Raw genomic sequence first — 20630 nt, forward strand, 5'->3', positions numbered from 1 at the left:
TAGAGTACACTAAATATATTATATTATTTTTGAAATTCTCATTTCGTGATCTTTAACGAATGCTTATTTGTAAGATGTTGGAAATCTAAATCTTCTCTTAACATTAACATTATCATTCATAAATGCTGGCATCACTGTCAGATCGAAATTTCCCTTTATTATTGGATTGTCAGCCGAACAAGTGACAGCACTGTGTATAACAAAGTAAACAATTTCTTGTGTTTTGGTTCGGAATCTCGTCGAAAAATTGTCGATATTGCTTGAAAGTATCGGCAAGCCTAGTCGTTGTCGAAATATTTATGATTAGGCAAACATTGGCATTGACAAGGTGTTGACCAAGACGTCGTCTCGGTCACGGAGCGCACCATGTTCGAAAGTCTGGGATTTGGGACAATGGTGAAAACTGTTCGGAGCAGCATCGTAGGAACATATCCACCATGTCATATTCGCAGTCGGATCGAGGAGCGACGAGCCAAAGCCCGAATTTTGAGGTACTGCATTAGAGACTTCTTATCTCCTGTTAAAAACGAACTTAAAGTGTACCTTGAAACTTCAGACAGGAACGCCGACGAAAACCCGACAAACCAGATGATTTCATAACCTACGATGATTCCGAGAGTGAGGAAGAGACTCCACAACAGCAGGACGAGATATTACACACAACATTCAATTTTGAAGATTTCCTTCGCAGCCGAGAATCAAACTTGAAACAAGTAAATGCTCGCTCTTGTTTGCCACCTGCAATTTCTAAGAACCAATTTGCCTTTCCAGGAGAGGTACGTCAGCTTGGACTACACTACGAGATATATACTAACCCATGACATGCTTCGGGAGACTTCCATTTCCCTGGGTTATTTGAACAAAGTTTTCTGTTCGCAATGGCTTAGCAACAGGCAAGTTGTTTTCGGAACAAAGTGCAATAAGGTAAGTTTACGCAATTCCTGGTGTTCGACATTCATCAGCTCGCAACTCAGAGTACTTATACAAAATGAAAGGAACGAATTCGTTTTATATATTTTTTTGCGATTTCTAAGAATTTTGCGAAGTTAGGTAGATTTCAGAACAACCACAGAAGAGCGTCACGCAATCATGGAAGCTTTTCAATTTTATTCTTCAAAATCTCTTGAATTAATATGGAATGGAATATAACGTGATTCTGATTCAAGAGTCTAGCGCTGTATTCAGGACAATTGAAGCAATACAAATGCAACCCACTATCTTATATTTCGTAAAAAAGTTTGGCTGATCTCCGTGATTTCGTTTCCAATATATACGATGCGGGCGCCCAAATCCTCTCCTTCGTCAATGTCTGTCCTACTCAGGAGGGAGAACTTTTGTTCCTAAGTTCCTACAATGCCTTCCAGAAACCATTTTTTGGGGAGTTGTGCCATTTATAGAGCTAGAGTTGAAGTAAACGCTACATATATTACAGAAATTAAGGTTTGCAGATTGGGGAGGTGTGGGACATTATACAGTAACTATTCTCGTGCCGTCGGATACTAGTCGACTCAGCTGTGAATGAGTACCTGAGTCAAATCAGGGTAATAATATCGGGCGAGCGCAATGCTGACCACATTGCCTCCTAGTGTACCGTTACGGTCTTGAATGAAGTGCTCTAACACACTTGAAGGCCTTGATCCAATATGGATTGTTGCGCCAACGATTATTATATTCTCGTGCCGGGCAGGAAGTGAACTTGGGTTTCTTGCCCTACTCTAAGACAAATGGTTCTTCTATGCCCAAACAGATTGTATTCACTTTAAGCAGACACAGAAAAGAATATCAAAAGTTAAACATTTTTTCACAAAGGTAGGTTGCCTCCTGGATATTTTCAGAGATAAACGGTTTTGTTCTGGCCTTGCGACTATGGAACTTCGCTACCCACAATACTTTGGTCTTTAGAGTCGGAGCGGGAGTTTTCTCGAATACACACAGTGTATCCGAGATACTGTCGATGGCTGTGGTATGACCCGTTCCCCAAAAACGATATCAATCTGATCGACAGTCAAGCTGCCATTAAGGCCTTTACTCAGCGACGGCATTCCCAGGCCGGTGGGGCAGTACAGAAACGCGCTTAACAGTCTGGGTGGCACACTCAAGGTCACCCACCTCTGGGTTCCCGGTCAACATAAATGAGAATGATCGGGCTGACGAACTGGCCAGACGGGGCTCTGCTCCTGGCAGTCCTTCGGTGGGTACAATCAACTTCGTTGGCAACGGTCAAGGTTGGAATCTACTCGCACTACTTAACAGCCGCGAACCTCAGATGGCGACGGCTCACCATCGGTCAAGGAGGATTTGGCCCACCTATAACAAAAGCCGATCGCGAGAGCTTTTGTATCAGACGCGTAGAAATGCATAGAAGAATACGGCGGTCTGCATGAGGCACTGGCTTACAGGGGACCATGCCATCAGACTCGGCATAGCCTGCAATTTACATTGCCGAAGCTGCGGAGAAGACATGAAAATCCTAAGGCATTTCTTTTGCGATTCCTCAGCTCTAGCTAGAGTTAGGCCACGGACACTAGGTAATGTGAATTTTCTTTGAGGACCTCAGAGAGATCCCTTGCTGCAAGGTGGGAGAGCTGCTTTCCTTCGTGAATGCTGGGGACTGGCTCTGACTATATGAGCCGGCTGGAATCTGCCCCCTTACTCTCATAACAGCAGTCATGGTCTTAGGAGTTTATGGCATCAAAAAGCCGCACCTCAACGCTAAGTGGGCTCCTCGAAGCGCCCACTGATACATATCTACCTGCCTACCTGCTCTAAAGTGAACTTGCCTGCCCGTAGATTTTGCGACATCTTCCTTCAATGTCGTGAACGGCCTTTTTTTAGAACTGCAAATGACGTCCGGTTGTTTTCGAATTGCCAGCTTCCGTGGGGAATCATTTCACTTTATTTTCAATTTAGTGGGTTATTTTACAACTTTCATAAAATATTTCACGAAGTGACGACAGGCTCCGTAACAATACGAATTTAACTCTGAGGTCATTTTGTCATTTACAAAATATTAGACAAACTCGCTTTCCCTTCCCTTTTGCTGAAAAGTACTGAAAAGTACTAATTTAACTAACAAAATACTGAAAGATCAGAAAAAGTATTGGGAACTGGTAAACTTCAAAAGGTACTAAATTTGATATCTTTGGTAATAATAAGACAACACTTGTCGTTTCCTATCGTCTTCAATGTTCAAACCAATTTTGGTGAGTCGAGTTCTCATCAGCACGAATTACGTGCCCAGTCCATAGAAGATGCTTCTTTCTCAATTTCTCTACGATCGGTGCAACCCCATATCCTCATTTCTAATGTGGTCATGGCGTGTTACGCCACTGGCCTAATGCAATATCTTTGTCTGTATTACCACAACGCGCTGTTCTTTGTCTTTTATAATCGGCCAACACTTAGAACGAAAGAAAAACTCCTGTTGTGGAACGTCACTTCATCCAAGTTGCACGGATGCTTGAAGCTGATTGCATTGATCCGGAATATGCGCAGGTCACTGTTTCTGATAGTGATGGTGCTTATTTCCGCTTTCAGCTTTGCTATGGGGTGCTAGGAAAACACAATCTTCATAAAGCAATGTTTAAGACGCTGGACGTTGGATGTCCCACCTGACAGTGTTCACAACAAAAACAAAAAGGATTGGTGAGAGGGCGAGAGGCGAAGAGATACGAAGGGGTTTTGATATACCCGCTACAATTCGAACTTTACTTTTCGGATTTCCAACCGAATGGGCATATTGGAGCGATGGGTTAAGTATTTTGATGAACTGCTTAACAACCAGAACATCAGCGAGTCAGAGGTCCCGCCAACTTAAGACGACGGACAAATACTGCCATCACCAAGTATAGAAGAAACAGTCCGTGCAATTCGTGCAACAGTCCGTTAAAAATCATAAATCGTCAGGAGCCGATAGAATTACAGCCAAATTGGTGCAATATGGAGGCGACCAATTACACCAAGCAGTTCATCAACTGATGCTTAAGGTATGGGACAGCGAATCAATGCCTAATGAGTGGCAACGAGACACTACCTGTCCCATACATAAAAAGGGAGATATCACGAAGTGCAACAATTATAGAGGTATCACGTTGCTGCGTACCATCTATAAGATATTCTTCGCTATCGTATTAGGTCGGATAGCCCCATACGCCCAGAACATCATTGGCCCATACCAAAGAGGCTTCACTCCAGGCAAAGTAGCAACAGATCAGATTTAACCAGAGTAAAACTGTTCATGAGAAAACTGATACCAGCTACGATGATGAAATCCGCGCACGGTTGTTGGCTGCCAACAGAACCAATTTCAGCTTACAAAAACTGTTTCGTTCGAATCGTCTCACCATTGAGTAAAACCTCTGACTGTACTAGACTATTTTCGGATACCGGTTGTTGCGCCGTTGATGATGATGATGGTAGAGCAGTTTTACCCAGCGTACAAGCACCTGTGGCACTTGGTATCGTCACAGAGCATACCAAATGAGTTTATATGACACACGATCCAATGCAATGAAGAGAGTTCGATGCTTCTCATGATGTCTCTCAATCAGTAGTCGCACAGCGTGTGTCGCGCCAGTATTTCCGTAGTTGTTTACAAAACCAGCTGTTATTTCCTTCGATTTTCCAGTGAAGGGACCAATATTCAGCGTGCAGACAAGGATTTTGTTGTTTGATACTAATTTGCTTACGTCAGGAACCCTTTGCTGATTGCCCGAGGGGACGTCGACTGAGGTAAACACCTTTAAATTTTTAATTCAGCTTTCAGGTTTAGTGTTAAAAAAAAACCTTCCAAAATCGGTTAATTGTCTATGACAGACATAATTTGGTGGGAAGGTTAGAACTGTGAACACACATGGATTCAATGAATAATACGGTTCTACATTTATTGTAAGGTGGACGAGGTTCCGCATTCATGTTAAAGTGGGTTGTACAATTTTGTCCCCCAAATATAGGGAATTAAAAGGTATCAATGGGTACTTTCCGAAGCCGGTCCTAGTTTTGATATTATTTATGAAGGGATGAGCCCCGGGACATTTTTAAAAGCTACCCGGCCGAAAAATCTGAAAAAAATCACAAAGTTGCCCGTATGGGACATCTAAGTCTCAACATATCCACCATACCAATGGTTTTTGGCCAGCATTTCGTGGGACCTGCCACCAAGATAGTTCAAGGAGGATTTAACATAGTCAAGTAACACCGAGCGAAATGACTAGTCAGCGTATTGTGCGGATACGGACTGTTTCTCCAAGCAGAAGAGAAATCATTTCGGCCATCAGTGCACTCAAATGGAGTAGACCGACTGGGCTTGACGGTCTCCTCGCAAAATTATTTATCGCTGCATCTACAGTTACTGTACATCCGCTGCTTAAAATCGTACGCAAATCTTGGAAATCTGAGACTTTTCCCAGCGAGTGGAAGAAGGGTGAGTGTGACAATGTGGTGGTATCTGGGTACTCCTTGTCGTTGTAAAGATAATAGCTAAAATAATCCTGAAACGCATTAAAGAACATCTGGAAAGTTTGATCGACAGAGAGCAGGCTGGTTTTCGCCCCGTATCTTCTCGCATTGATCACACAAACACCCTACGGACCATCTAAGAGTAGTGCGCGGAGTTTAGATCTTCGCTTCACTTGCTCTCGATTTAGAGAAAGCTTTCCATAATGTGAATAGGGAGTGTAGCTCCAAAGCGGAGTCCACCAGAGTGGCTTCTTGTAATCAGTGATGTTCTTCACACTGCTTTGTCCGGAGGCGTGGAGGAATACAAGGGACGATGATATCTTTCCTCGAGCACCTCGACTGCGCTAATAACATCTATTTGCTCTCTCGCCGGGTCATGGAGCTTTACAAAATGGTTGTGCATTTTAAAAGTGAGTAAAGTAGAGTTGGGTTAAAGATAAACACCACCACCACCAGAGAATCGACGGCGTTGATCAATTTGTATATCTAGGAAGGGTGGTTTCTGCCAACCCACAATGACGAACTGTGACACAAATGTAAAGATATGGGCTCAATTCTGTTACCTCTATCCGAATAATAAAATGCGTTAGAGGATTAAGCAAAGGAGGGAAGAGGCATCTTTATATTATTTTCCAGTTTTTCAGCTGGGTATGAGAATGAGCCCTCTTCACTTCAAATTTGTTCTTGTTGACCCTTTATTCCCCTAATTTGCTAACAATGTGAAATCGCTCTTCGTTTGTATGGGGACTCTGCTTAAACTCCACGCAAAATAGTCACTTGCGCTGTATGCATGGGATTTCATATTCTATATATAATAATTTCACGAAATTGCACCAAAAGAAGTGTAGCGGTTTCCGAGAAAAGTAAATATGATGACACATAAACGAATATATGACAGTAAACTGTTTTAATAACGCTTTGCTTTACACAGAACCCCAATAATGAAGTATAAAGCAGCATTCGAAAAAGCACGAAATGAAAAACAGAAAGTTAAACATTAAGGAGCTTGGTTTGATAGTGGATAAACAAAAGCGGGTTCCAGTTTCAATAATGACGGTAATAGTGCAAGATGTTTTTTCAAAAACGTATGCAAATTATTCACACAACCGGCAAAAAAGTTGCTTTTACCAATAGTTTCTCACTATTATATTTTTAAGCTATCACGCGGGGTATATTCGTCGTCGACGTAAAATTTTGAACAAAATAGGCTAATAAAATCTTTTTTTGCACCTAGGTTGGTCATTCGTCCTACGGTGCGACGGTGTCACCGAACTTGATGTTACCCGACGCAGTAGCAGCATTAGATCCGCTTTCGCTGTCTTGTCTAAAACCTGGCAGTACAGTTATCTCAATATCAAAATCAAGTTGAGACTATTCTGTGCTATTGTTCTTTCTGTGTCGCTATATGGAAGTAGAACATAGAAAGTGCACTCCATTGTAGCTCAAAAGGTCCAAATCTTCGTAAACACTTGCATGCGGCGTATTATGAATTTAAGTTAATATCACAAACGAAGAACTTGGTCGGCGCACAGGCCTGGCACTCGTACGCACTATAATTGAAAGACGGAAGTGGCAGGTCATACATTAAGAAGGGGCTGCAATCACACACACACACTTAAAGGCTCCAATATGGATCGTTGTGCTACCGATTATTATTATTATAATGTTCAGAATGGAAACATTTATTTCTTGAATATTTCTCTACGTTTGTTAGCCAATCTCCAAATATAAACATCAATGTCTTGTGAGCGTATATAATGTAACGCTAGTGTTTTTATTTCAGTTAATGGTTTACGATGTTAATATGCGACGTGTTGATGCTATACCAACGCTATCTAATACACGCTTGAATGGACCCGAAATGCAAAACGGTATACACGCGATAGAAATCAATCCGAGTCGAACATATTTGGCGACAGGAGCGCGACATTCAGTGGATATAGCTGTTTACAGGTTGCCCACACTTGATCCAGTTTGTGTTGGTGAAAATGGTCATCGTGACTGCATCATGGACATCTGCTGGTTAGATGACCAATTTTTAGTATCAGGTTCAAAGGATTCAAAAATGTCATTATGGCGAATCAATGAAGATCTCATGGAGTTTCCTGATGGTGGTGAAGAGTCTTGTCCTACGTACGCAAATGTTTCGCCAGTGTGCGTTAAAGATTGCCATCAATCGCAAAGGGTACAGCGATGATACATTGTTGATTCTCGAGAAAATATTCTTATTATCTTTCCATAGATACGGTCGCTTTGTTTTAACAATGAATATAAAGAAATAGCAGCGCTGTCTCTAAATGGTTACATACATATATTCAACGCAGAAACATTCAAACAAAAATTGTCGAGGAAGTTGCCGAATTGCCAAGATAACGTTAGCTTAGCGTACCATCATGACGGATTGTACGCTGTTGGTTGTAGATCCTACACAATATTACTTGATGCGAGAACTTTGCAGGTATGTATACCATAAATAAAATTTACAATTATGACTAGTACGCTTGCTTAATTCGCGGTGCGATGACGGAGGTAGTTGAACGTCAGCTTCGCAATCCCTGTGCCATGGATTCGAATTCTGGTTTCGATCATAAATATTTATGTTTGGCTTTGTTTATGATGATAGTACACCTTGACGAAGTCTCATTAAAAATGGAAATAATGTTTATTTATGCAAAAGTTAGGGGCATTTCAACCCTGTAACTTTTTAGCCGCACAATATGAACAATTGAATTGTGAATACCAATGATAACATTTATTGATGATTTATGACCAATTTTAAGTGTACCTTTGTCATATTTTCTATTATCTGTCAGTATATTCTGTTACCTGTCAGTATCACAGTTCAATAACCTTGTGATGTATTTATGTCCAATTTTGTTGAGATCCTCTTATCAAAATTGGCTATTATATATACGGACAGTGTATCTTATCAACTGTAATAGATCTAGTTAGTAGTTAAAATTTGCTAACTCGCACAAATACGGTGTACAAAGTTATCATGCATGTCTGGATATTATTATCTCATAAAGTTAGTCATATACAGCATTTCACCTAAGCGCATTTCGCATCACTACCCGCTTTCAGAGTCAATTTTCTACCCATTAATGGAAGCCGCAACTACGATGATTACAACTACTTCTCAGGAAAACGGTGGCTAAACAAGGCCATTTCATATAACAAATGGCGGGCGTTCTCAAATTCAATGCAACAAAAAAAATTCAGAAAAATCATAATGATGCAACTCGTATTGGAAATCTAGGCCTCAAAAGTTATTTCAATGTATGTAGTTTAAAGGATGGCTCCCCATACGTGAAAAGAGGGGATGTAATTTTTTTTCACGTAATGACTATTTTATAATGGGATAGAATCGCAAGTTTTCACGCAAATTGCAAAATGCGCCAGTAAGAAGTGAAAATGTGTGAGACTGAAATCAGGGTGATGCGCTTATATGAAATCTAGGCCTCAAAATATGTCCCATTCCTATATCTTCTCAAATAAGTTATTAACAGTATATTATCAACTTTTCGAAATTAACTAAAAAAATCCTGATGCTGACGTCATAATTACCGAGAATGATTGACATTCGAGTGAAATATTAAAGTTCCATTCATGAAAAATCTACTTTTATGCTAATATACTATTCTTAATTTTATTTGAGTAGGTATCGGAATGAGATGCATTTTGAGCAGTAGATTTCGTTTAGATATACTACTGTGATTTTGTCGAATTTTTCGGTTGGATGGTTGTAAGAACGAGACCTGTTACACTTTTTGAGGGGCATATTTAGAGCCCTCACTTCCCTATTATAGCAGTTTAAAAAAGTATTAACTGAGCCCTTTCATTTGATACCCCACATGCTATATTCTGTTAAAAAAGTTTCCATCCCTTTTTCGCATATTTGGGGAGCCCCTTAAACTCACCACAAAATGACGCCACTTGCCATATGTAAAGTGATTCACAGACCACAGGTTCTCGCCAAATTTCATGGCAATCGGTCCAACCGTTTCTGAATAAATCTCAGGGCTCCCCTAATAGTAGCAAATGGTAAAAGGGCTGGGGAGAAGTAACTTATTCATATATGGGACTTTAATATTGCACTCGAATGTCAATTATTCTCGTTGATTATGACGTCAGTATCTTATTTGCATGGCTTCAAATGAAGTAATTACGCCCGAAATGGATAAGTTTGAGCTATTATAACTTTGGTATTAGTAGCTGGATTTCCATTTCCAACTTGGCATGTGTATGCGAGATTGTCTTCTATGCTGCTGCAAAATTTGGCACTCCTAGGATGAACTTTAGTCAATTTCTAAAACTTGGTAATATACTATTAGTTTATTTGAGCAGATATCGGTATAGAACATATTTTGAGGCCTAGATTTCATATAAGCGCACCTTTCCCTGATTTTGTCCGGATTGGGTAGTTTCTGAAAATGAGTCTCGTCTCACTTCAATTGTGTATATTTTGAGTCCTTATTCGCACTCCTACTTCTAATTCATCCCAAAACTGACACCCACATGGCTATATTCAATGAAAAAAAAAATTGCATGAAGTTACCCGAACCGCCTATTTGAAATTTTTATAGTGTATTCTAGAATAGCTTTCCTCGTGAGTTGGAGCTTAAAGATACACTCAAAGTCTTCCCTGCTTGTCGTAAGAGGCGACTAAAAGGGATAGAAATTTGTGAACAAGTTGCAAATTTTGAAAGTTTACTGTTACCGAAGCGTCAACAACGCCTCAGATAGGGACTGACCTCACGACAACGACTTTTTGCTATCAAAAACTGACTATGATGATTGGTTTTAGAAAGCTCGCTTTCTCCAACTTGATCGGGAATTCCAGCGATATAAGGAGTACATTCTGGGCCTAAGTGAAGTAAGATGGTGGGACTCTGGAGAATACTCCTCTGCCTTTTGCGCCAACGTGCTTTTGTACTCTGGAAAGCCAAGTGGTAGCAGACGCGAATCCGGTGCCCGCTTGCTTCTGACTTCTACCACAAGGCGCGCTCTCTTGACCTGAGAGCTAGTTTCTAACATACTTTTCAAGATTCCGTCCCAGGCTAAGGAGCATCACAATTGTACAAAGCTGCGCACCAACAAAGGCGTTATAAGATCTGGATGACTGCGGAATCGTTGAAGTGGATCGACGAACGGAGGGGGTTGAAAGCCTTCAACTACTACTGCCTACTGTCGAGTGATGGCGGGCGTGACGCGCTCAAACTCCGATTGCGAGCGAAATCCCAGGAAATTCTTTCCACTCGTACAGCAAATTTAGAGAATCCGAGACTTTTCCTACAGAGTGGAAAAAGGATGGTCGTCAAAATCCCCAAGAAGGGACCTGTTTTGGGTGCGATAATTGGGGGTATCTTGTGCTTCCTGTCGTTGCAAAAATGATAATTAAAATAATTCTGGGACGCATCAAAGAACATCTCGAAAGTTTGATCGACAGAAAGCAGGCTGGTTTCTGTTCGAGATACTCCTGCATTGACCACGCCCAACACCTGCTCGTCTTAGATTTCGGAAAAGCTTTCTATAGCGTGAGCAGGCAGTATATCTGGAGTGCTCTACACAGGAGGGGCATTCCAGAGAAACTAATGACTATTATCAGAGCGATATATGATGGCGCCAAAGTTGCATTCTGTCACTGATATTATTTCCCCTTAATATCGGTGGCGTTCTTCGTTCCGGTGTTCCGGAAGACGTGTTCAGTGGGCAATGACATTTTTCATCGACTACGCTGATCACATCTTTCCTCGATTACACTGATGACATCTGCTTGCTCTCTCACCAGGTCATGAACCTTGACCAAACGGCTCTGGATTTAGAAAGAGAGGAAGTAAAGTTGGACTGAAGATAAACACCAACAAAACCAAGGTTTTCGGTTTGACAGCATTAATGGGCAGAGCATCGAAAACGTCGACCAATTTGTATATTTAGGAAGCGTGGTTTCTGCGGACGGTGGCACCGAACTTGATGTCGCCCGACGAACTATCAGCGTTAGATCCGCTTTCGCTGCCATGCCACTATATCTAACGAAGAACTTGGTCGGCGTACAGGCCTGTCGCTCATACGCACTGTGATCGGAAGACGGAAGTGGCAGTGAATATGTCACATTTTAAGGAGGGGCGACAGTGGTATTGCAGGCTACATCATACAGTGGAATCCATTCTTCGAAGATGACCAACGGGTGGGTCGCCCCCAAACGCACTTGTCGCAGACCAGTAGGGGGGAATGCGAGCATCTCGGGATGTGGTGTCGGAAGCTGAAGCGCATTTCGAGTAACCGCGAGCCATCGCGCATAGGTGTGGTGGACGCGCTATGCCCCCCTATATACTATATATGCAATAAAAAAAATCGATTCTAAAAAACCTAAAGTGAACGTGTGATAGACTAAAATCAATTCAGTGTCTCTCTGTCCGTCTGTCTGATACATCCATACGAAATCCCAAACCGATAACTGCTTAAATAAAGTTGATACTGGTATATTACCACATTTTAGAAATTTACACCAAAACCCTCTTAACTTAATCCTAGAAGTACAAAACGGTACAGTTATACATAATAACAGTGCATAAATTTGAAAAATTTATTTAAAATTGTGAATATGTCGCAATCTAAGCCGTGCTTGCCGTCATTATCATATAAAGTGAACTCATATGAACAGCGGAATTGGAGTTTTGAAATACATATGTATATCAAGGAATATTTTGAATTGGAGCTATACGCGATTGGGAAAACGTGAATAGGGAATTTCTGACAAAAGTTGAACACAAAACCCTTATTCCCGAAGCGTCCATGTATTTCAGCATCAACCACTCGAGGCAGACATATGTACGTGTGTATGGCAATGAAATTTGCGATTAGTGTTCAAATCAAATAGATATGTTAACATCATCATCGTCATCAACGGCGCAACAACCGGTATCCGGTCTAGGCCTGCCTTAATAAGGAACTCCAGACATCCCGGTTTTGCAGTGAGGTCCACCAATTCGATATCCCTAAAAACTGTCTGGCGTCCTGGCCTACGCCATCGCTCCATCTTAGGCAGGGTTTGCCTTGTCTTCTTTTTCTACCATAGATATTGCCCTTATAGACTTTCCGGGCTGGATCATCCTCATCCATATGGATTAAGTGGCCCGCCCACCGTAACCTATTGAGCCGGATTTTATCCACAACCGGACGGTCATGGTATCACTCATAGATTTCGTCATTATGTAGACTACGGAATCGTCCATCCTCATGTAGGGAGCCAAAAATACTTCGGAGGATTCTCCTCTCGAACGCGGCTAAGAGTTCACAATTTTTCTTGATAAGAACCCAAGTTTCCGAGGAATACATGGGGACTGGCAAGATCATTGTCTTGTACAGTAAGAGATTTGACACTATGGTGAGACATTTCGAGCGGAACAGTTTTTGTACGCTGAAATAGGCTCTGTTGGATATGTTAACACCAGCCGTATTCATGCATATACCTGTATGCTTTTGGGCACGGAGTAAAGCAGAAATGTTCAAATGCGTTTGATCAATTTAGATGGGTTCGTACAAACCGGTTGCGTACCTTTTATGCAACTTCGCAAAGGTAAATTTTAATTATTTCTTTAAAACTAAACATCAAGACAATTGTACTGCAATTGATTTCATAAAGTTAAGTAAAATTATAAAATCCTTCCATAATCAGTTTTGCAACTTTAACCATTTCGGAAATTAATCGTCATCAATACTTTCTGCATTCACTTTTGTGTCCAGCGCAACTTCTAGTTCTTCTTAAAATGCTATAAACAAAGATCCTTGCAGATGTTTGCGGGAATATCCTACCATGACATATTTTTACTTACAGTTGCTCCTTACTTCCGGTCTCTCCAGTAACCGACCTCTTTAGAACTCTCTGTTATAGTTCTACGGAGTCGAGGATGATGGAATATTTAATCACAGATTACGACTTCAAAAAGAACTTTTGGTCGATTGCCTTTACTTGTTGCTGGAAGATTTTCTATATTTTTGCAAATTTTGCTAATTAAACTATGATAATAGATACGTGTGTCGAAAATGAGATTTACCGATGGGACTCACCATTTTTTTTCCACCAAAAGAAATATTATTTATATTATTTATTTCCACTCTGATTTAACTTCTTTTTATTTTCCATACAAAAAATTTGTTTTCTATTCGGCAGGAAATAAGCAATTTTTTGTTCACTTGCTTTCGCAACTCGCAAAAGCAATCATGGTTATTACCCACAAAAATCAGTAATGCAAAAATAGGCATATTGAAAGATGCGCCATTAATTTATTATTTCGGTACTATACCGTACATTTTGGAGGATTTCACCCATACATTTACCTGAAATACTGATAAAATCTTACACTTGGCAAAAGCGTGATTAGTTTTGAGAGCAACTATAGATTGTTAGTTTGTTTAGAATGAGCATAATATTTATGTATTATATTATTATATCCACATATCTAGGAGTTTGGCAATATATGAAGGAATATTTTGTATTCTTAGTTATGTACGAATTGAAAAAGTCCCTTTCCATAGAAGGTTCCTCACATAAGATGAACACAAAACCTTTACACCCAGAGCGCCATTCCTACTTGTTTTTGCTTAATCCTGAGAACGCTTTTACGGGTGGCCCACATTTTCATTTTTAATATTGTGGATAGATTTGAATCAGGTGCTCTACTCAAATCCATCTGCCACCATAGCACCATGCATGAAAGTCATATCTTGAATTGATTAATAGATAAAGATTTATACGAACAGTTAAATGTTGTCTGATCGATGGTGGGTAGACGTTTGGATGCGATGGGAATGGTTCAAAACAGGGGAAACAGGGAATGGGCAATTGAAAGAGCAGGACATCGTTTGGTGACGTGAAAAGTCCTCTAACAGCAGAAAATAAAAAGTTCTCTGCACCACTTTACCACCCGCAATGAAAAATGCATATACTACGATAATTCTAAGTGGTGAACAAGATCCATCGCCTCGAAAGCAGAATCATACCTCAAAAGCTATGTTGTGCACCTAGTGGGATCAAAGGAGTGTCATTTATAATGAACCCTTTAAACCATCCGAAACAACTACTAGTGATCGTTACCAGCTGCAGCTAATATGGTTAAATGGAGCTGTGAAAGAATAAAATCATTTTCTTACACATCTTTCTCGAGTAGTCAAAAAAATATTTGAAAGGAGTGAATTGGGAAATCTTGTCCAACCCGGGGTTTTCTCAGGACATTGCTCCTTCGAAGTTCTATTTATTCTGATCTTTCACGGTTTATATGAATAAAAATTGTGTATAAAAAAGGCGGAAACTTATTCTCACACTCAATCACCCTTGCTAAACTATCAGCTACAACGTTCACATTACCATCATTGAAAAATTCAATTCCTCGATTTCCGCCAACTGAGGAATTGCGTTTCACACCTAACTTGATAAAAATGGAAAATTTTCCTTCCGCTTTGGTCACTGAAAATGAATTCTTTACAAAAATTTTAAATGTGGTTAAAATATTATCAATTATCATTAATACGAAATGAATCTTTAAGGAAGCTCTGCCTTTAGTTTCGGTTGGGATGTGGTAAGCCATAAGCAGCTGTGTCTATTGTTATGACAGATGCTGCCACGTGCTCGCAACCATGTGGGCGCACAGCAATGCTCTGCATTTCTACACGCCAGAAAGATGGGGAATAGTTAAAGCTAGCGATGGGCAATACTTTAAATGATTTATATGTAACTATTTTCTTCACAATAAAGTTTCGTTTTTATGAAAGGATGCAAATTTCAATTAAATCACCTAAATAGTTTTTGTGAGTGCTTCTCCGAAACTTTGAAAACGTGGTTTTGTGTAAAACGCGTTAAAATTTTGACAATAAATTGTTCGTAACCAAACTTACTGATGTGATGTTCCGGAATTCTTTCTCTGTGCAGATTTCTTATTTTCTAATAACATATATTTTTACATAATGCTTAGACCCTAGTCAGCTGAGTGTAACAATATAGGGTTGAAGAGAGAAGAAGGAGCGATTGAAGTGGTTGGTGCCGTCTAATTACTACTACTATTTATACAGCTACTGGGGCGCGCTCAATTCCTTGTGGTTTAACTTTAGAAATATTTGAATTTGAATCTGAGATTTTGACTGTACATTTTCAATATGTTATACTTTCGAAATATGTAAAGAAAAAAATTAATTTCTTAATTTCATCGCACTGTACTATGTGTCTTACTTTAATATTCAGGATATGATTTTCTAATGCTACAAAACGATGAAAGAAATTAAATGAAGAAATGAATTTTGAAAACATATTTATACTGAAACAACGGAATACTAAGCTGGGCGCTTCGGGTATAAAAAAGGAAACTAAGATATCCTCATGCATCTCGTCGTTCATTTCAGTTCGCTTTAAAATATATGATGATGGCATACACGTGTATGATGTATTGATTCACGTGAAATACAAAATTTTGACATTCCAGACCTTCGTTAATAATAGTTCGATTTCCTTCCTAGAATTATTTACTTCTAGGATAAGCTTCACGGGAGTTTTCAAGTAAGTTTCTAAAATATGGTAATATATCATTATTCACTTTATTTCAGTAGATATCGAAACGGGATGTATTTTGAGGCTTAGGGCTCATACGCACTTGCGGCTGAACACCGCGGCAAACCCCCGCTTAAATAGGGCAGTTAGATTGCCGAACAATGCACATTTGATTCGGAGATGCAGTGGACGTCATCATATACCATGGCGATGGTATCCAAAATGCTTTCTGTTAAAAAAAAAGATTGCTTTACCTGTACTATATTAATAAGTGATATGCACGGCACTTGAAGCGCTATATCTTAAATAAAGTATGAAATGAATTGAAACAAATTCGAATTTCGGTGACCTAATGAATCCACCATTTCATGGTCCTTTATTGATGTTCCTTAAACATTTATTAATAAGCTTAAGTTTTCTAGCTTCCCACGATATACTATTACTTTGCAGAAACTCAATATGTAAAAATTCTAAATGAACCAGTCTCACACCATCCCAGATTTTGTTGAGTTGCAAGAATTAGATAAATGATATTGAATAACTTCCAAGAACCAAATATCGTGGGAATAAATTTTGCGATCAAAAATCTATTATATCTATTATATAGGAATTGACTTAGAATTTTGGGTATACTATACTATGTATGTGTGTGTATACTCCATTCCTATAGTATAATTCTTACCATTGTTGTAATTTAAAAAAAAATAGAAAATTGTTGTCCGTTTTTGAACAACAAGCAAAAATTTCTCAATGTCGAAATTCATGACGGTTGGCCGCTTATTAAAACCGCCCTGTGTATAGCCAATTTAACGACTAGCCGTAGGGCGGACCGCTGCTCTCCTTTCAACCGTCGCGTTTGAAATTTTGTTGTGGTCTAGTGCGTAAAATAATATGCGGTCATAGACCATAGATGAACCGTTGTGATTTTTCTCAATGTGGTTTTCGCCTGAAAAATTTTTCATGGGTGTAGTGCGATATCCATACCGAGAGGAAGTTAGTCTCCGTTTTAATGTTATCAGACTAACCGAAATTGTTGTTTTGTAGGCGTGTTGAACTCGATCCAATATTGCATCGCATGCTTAGGGATCTGCTCGAATATTCGAACGGTTGCCACGTCCTTGACTTCGGTAGATGATCGAGAACGATTTGTCTGAATTTCAGAGCAACAGGCAATTAAAAAAATGTATATTTCCAGGAAGAAGAGCCCGGTTTTAAGTCATAGCACAGGGTTTCCCGCCACCGGTTTACAGCGTGTTTCTTTCGTAAAAGTTACTACCAGAATTTACTCAGATAAGTGGTCTATCCTACCTTCATCTTGTTTAATCTTTGTTGGTTCGGCTCGTCCTGATCGATGCTGTGTCATAGGCCTCATGTGAATGGAGTCGAGAAACTCTCAAGTCATCATATCAGGCCATCGCTGTTTCAGCCATAGGCCACGATGCGCAAACCAAACTTAGTATCGAATCGCAATTTTTCCACTCCACATCGATCGGAGTTATCTTCACTTCGAATATGATCATGGTGTGTTACGCCATTGGCCCAACACAACATGTTTGTCTCCATTACCACGAGACAGCGATTATTATGTTCGATAATCTTCCAGTAATGAAGATCATAGAGGGTGACAGGGTGGACGAAACTGCAAGTTTGGATTTGAGACGTTCTTTGGTGCGCCTTCCAGAAAGAACGTTAGTTCTAGAACACCAATTCGTTCAAGTAGTGTTTCAAAGTTTCCAATCTCGCACCATAATTTAGTAGAATACATCGATCCTAACCACGATAGACCTTGATATTTTTAACCTTTACATACTCTGATACTGCTGAAGAATCGATTTTTAGTTTATTAATGGTTCGCTACTGCCCAGCTGAACTATTTCCGGTTTGTGCAATATATACAATTGTCTACACATCGAACAGTACGGATACAATTCACTCGTTTTCAAAGGTATTCTACCTCATCGGCCACGAAAATAACTCTTGATAGTGATCTGAACTCCTCGTTTAAATTTTATTCAACTAATTATTCAATTTTCTATTTTTGAATCGAACAGGCAGTTAAAAAAATTCCCGCACGATATAGTGGTTGTGCAATTCGCTCCACTAGTTTTAAAGCTAATATCCTAACTGTTGGAACTGGCCTGGGCATGCTGATGTTCTACGATATCAGGGCCGGTAAATACCTAGAGAGTAGTGTGAATGCTTCACGGACAGTAGTTTTGAAAGCTAGCCGAGGATATGTGGTAAGTGTTATTGAGCCGAATTGCTTGTGCTGTTATTACTTTTCCGTTTTTATCTAGTATCCTGAGGAGGAACTTGATGGCATACAACAAGGGAAGTATGTTCCTGCAATATACACACATTGCTACGATAGTAGTGGCATGCGGATATTTGCTGCCGGCGGACCACTTCAGACGACGCTAATAGGCAATTACGCGGGAGTGTGGCAGTAGTTAGAAAAAAAGTATATATTGAATGGAGAATATTTATAATGAGAATACAATAAATTTAATTTTTTACTATGATAAATGTATATTTAAAATAATGCATGCTGTACGCCTCAATGAAAATGTTTTTATAATTAACTGAATTGAAATGCGATTATGTCTTACAACATGAGTGTTGTGACTAAAAAAGATTTTGCGTTACTTGATGCGGCAGCGATAAAAAGCGATCGTGATAATTTCTTCTTAAGTATTAGATGATATGGTTTTACTTCAATAATAATTATACTATTATCATAGTTTAAGTAAACGTACAGATTAATACATAGCTTTGAAGCGAATACACAACTACTTGCAGTTAAATTATACAAAAATTTATGATGCTTGAATAATTTCATTTTTGAAAGTCTACTTCCAATAATTTTGTTATAAATCTATTTGAACAATAGATTGCGAAATGCATTCTTCTAAGTTTTAAATTTTGGCATGAAACCAAGGAAACCATTTTATTCTTTTATCATTTTGAAATGAAAGTATATAAACATTGAAAAGAATTATAGTCTTTGTTCTTTTGGGATCGATGTTACAATATTTCAGATGCAAAATCAAAATATAAAGGCTATGAACACAGTACAAACCTCGACTCTACTGCTCAGCTCTTTCATAGCCTCTCAATTTCTGTGACCCTGTTTGGTTGGATCACCCCCAATATGTAAAAAGCGTAGCGTCGAATGAGAAAATTTATAATTTGGCCCAAATATCATCGCAATCTCTCTATCACGGCTCCCCAATCGGTAAGCAAGTTGGCGTTCTTATCATTACGCAGCAGAAGTGCTCAATAGCTCGAAAACATTAACGCCGGCTTTAGATTAATTAAAACAGATTTCATTTGCCACTACCAATGTGTAAGGCACTCAGTTTAGAGTTTAGAGGGAAAACCTTGCAGAAATAAATATCATTTCCATATTGAATTAATACTGATTACGTTCGCTTTCCACTGTTTGCTATCCTGTAAGTCGTTTTTAAAAATGGAACGTTTGCCGTAATACAACGAAGCCTGGGGAAATTAATACTCTTTAGAGCCCACCATCATTATCAACGGCGCAACAACCGGCATCCGGTTTAGACCTGTTTTAGTAAAGAACTGGAGTCATCACGATTTTGCACCGAAGTCCACCAATTCGATATCCATAAAAGCTGCCTGGCGTCCTGGCCTATGCCATTGCTCCGTCTCAGGTACATCTGCCACATCTTCTTTTTCTACGATAGGTTTTGCCATTATAGACGTTCTGGACTAGATCATTCTCACACATGCGGATTAAATGTTCCGCCTACCGCAAACTATTGAGCCAGATTTTATCCACAACCAGACGTCGTGGTATAGCTCGTTAATTTTGTTGTTATGTAGACTAGGGAATCATCCATCTTCATGCATAGGGTCAAAAATTCTTCGGAGAGTTTTCTTGAACGTGGCCAAGTTTGCAATTTTTCTTGCTAAAAACCCAGGCCTCCGAGAAATACATGAGAACTGGTGAGAACATCACTTTGTACATTAAGAGCTTTGGTCCTATTGTGAGACAAATAGCGAAATAGTTTTTCTAAGCTGAAATAGGATCTGTTGGCAGCCAATAAATGTGCGCGGATTTCATCGTCATAGATGTTATCGATTGTGATTTTTGACCCTAGATAGGAGAAATTTTCAACGATCCCAAAGTTGTAGTCTCCTATCTTTATTTGACGTCTTACCAGTGTCATTTGATGTTGTTGGTTCTTTTGTTTTTGGTGCTGACGTTGCCACCATGTACTTCGTCTTACTTTCATTAATGTGCAGCCCAAGATCTTGCGTCACCTGGTCCATATGTATGAAAGAAGATTGTACATCTCGGGTTGTTCTTCCCATAATGTCAATATCGTCAACATATGCCAGTAGCTGGATAGATTTAGAGAGGGTGGTGCTTCTCGCATTAACATCAGCATCACATTTCACTTTTTCTAGGGCCAGGTTAAAGAGGATTCATCCTGATCCTATGGTGAGTCGTTTCGAGCGAAACAGTTATTATAGACTGAAGACTGGGTTGGCTGCTAATAACCGTTGTAGACTCCTTCATCATAGCTGTTATCGGCTGTGATTTTCAACCCTGTATAGGAGAAAATAATCAACGGTCTCAAAGTCGTATTTTCCTATCTTTATT

At 39.6% G+C, this 20630-nt stretch overlaps 1 protein-coding gene across 1 annotated transcript; it reads left to right on the forward strand.

Moving 5' to 3' along the window:
• The first annotated feature begins 177 nt into the window (after positions 1 to 177).
• Positions 178 to 18992, forward strand: LOC119660169 (DDB1- and CUL4-associated factor 12). The gene is made up of 7 exons (XM_038068575.1): positions 178 to 491; positions 557 to 713; positions 772 to 924; positions 7241 to 7642; positions 7700 to 7915; positions 18049 to 18237; positions 18295 to 18992. Exons 1-7 carry the CDS (start codon positions 367 to 369, stop codon positions 18445 to 18447), a joined length of 1395 nt encoding a protein of 464 aa, XP_037924503.1. The 5' UTR covers positions 178 to 366; the 3' UTR covers positions 18448 to 18992.
• Positions 18993 to 20630: the final 1638 nt, after the last annotated feature.

Source organism: Hermetia illucens, chromosome 6 (genome assembly GCF_905115235.1).
Source record: "Hermetia illucens chromosome 6, iHerIll2.2.curated.20191125, whole genome shotgun sequence".
NCBI lineage: Eukaryota > Metazoa > Arthropoda > Insecta > Diptera > Stratiomyidae > Hermetia > Hermetia illucens.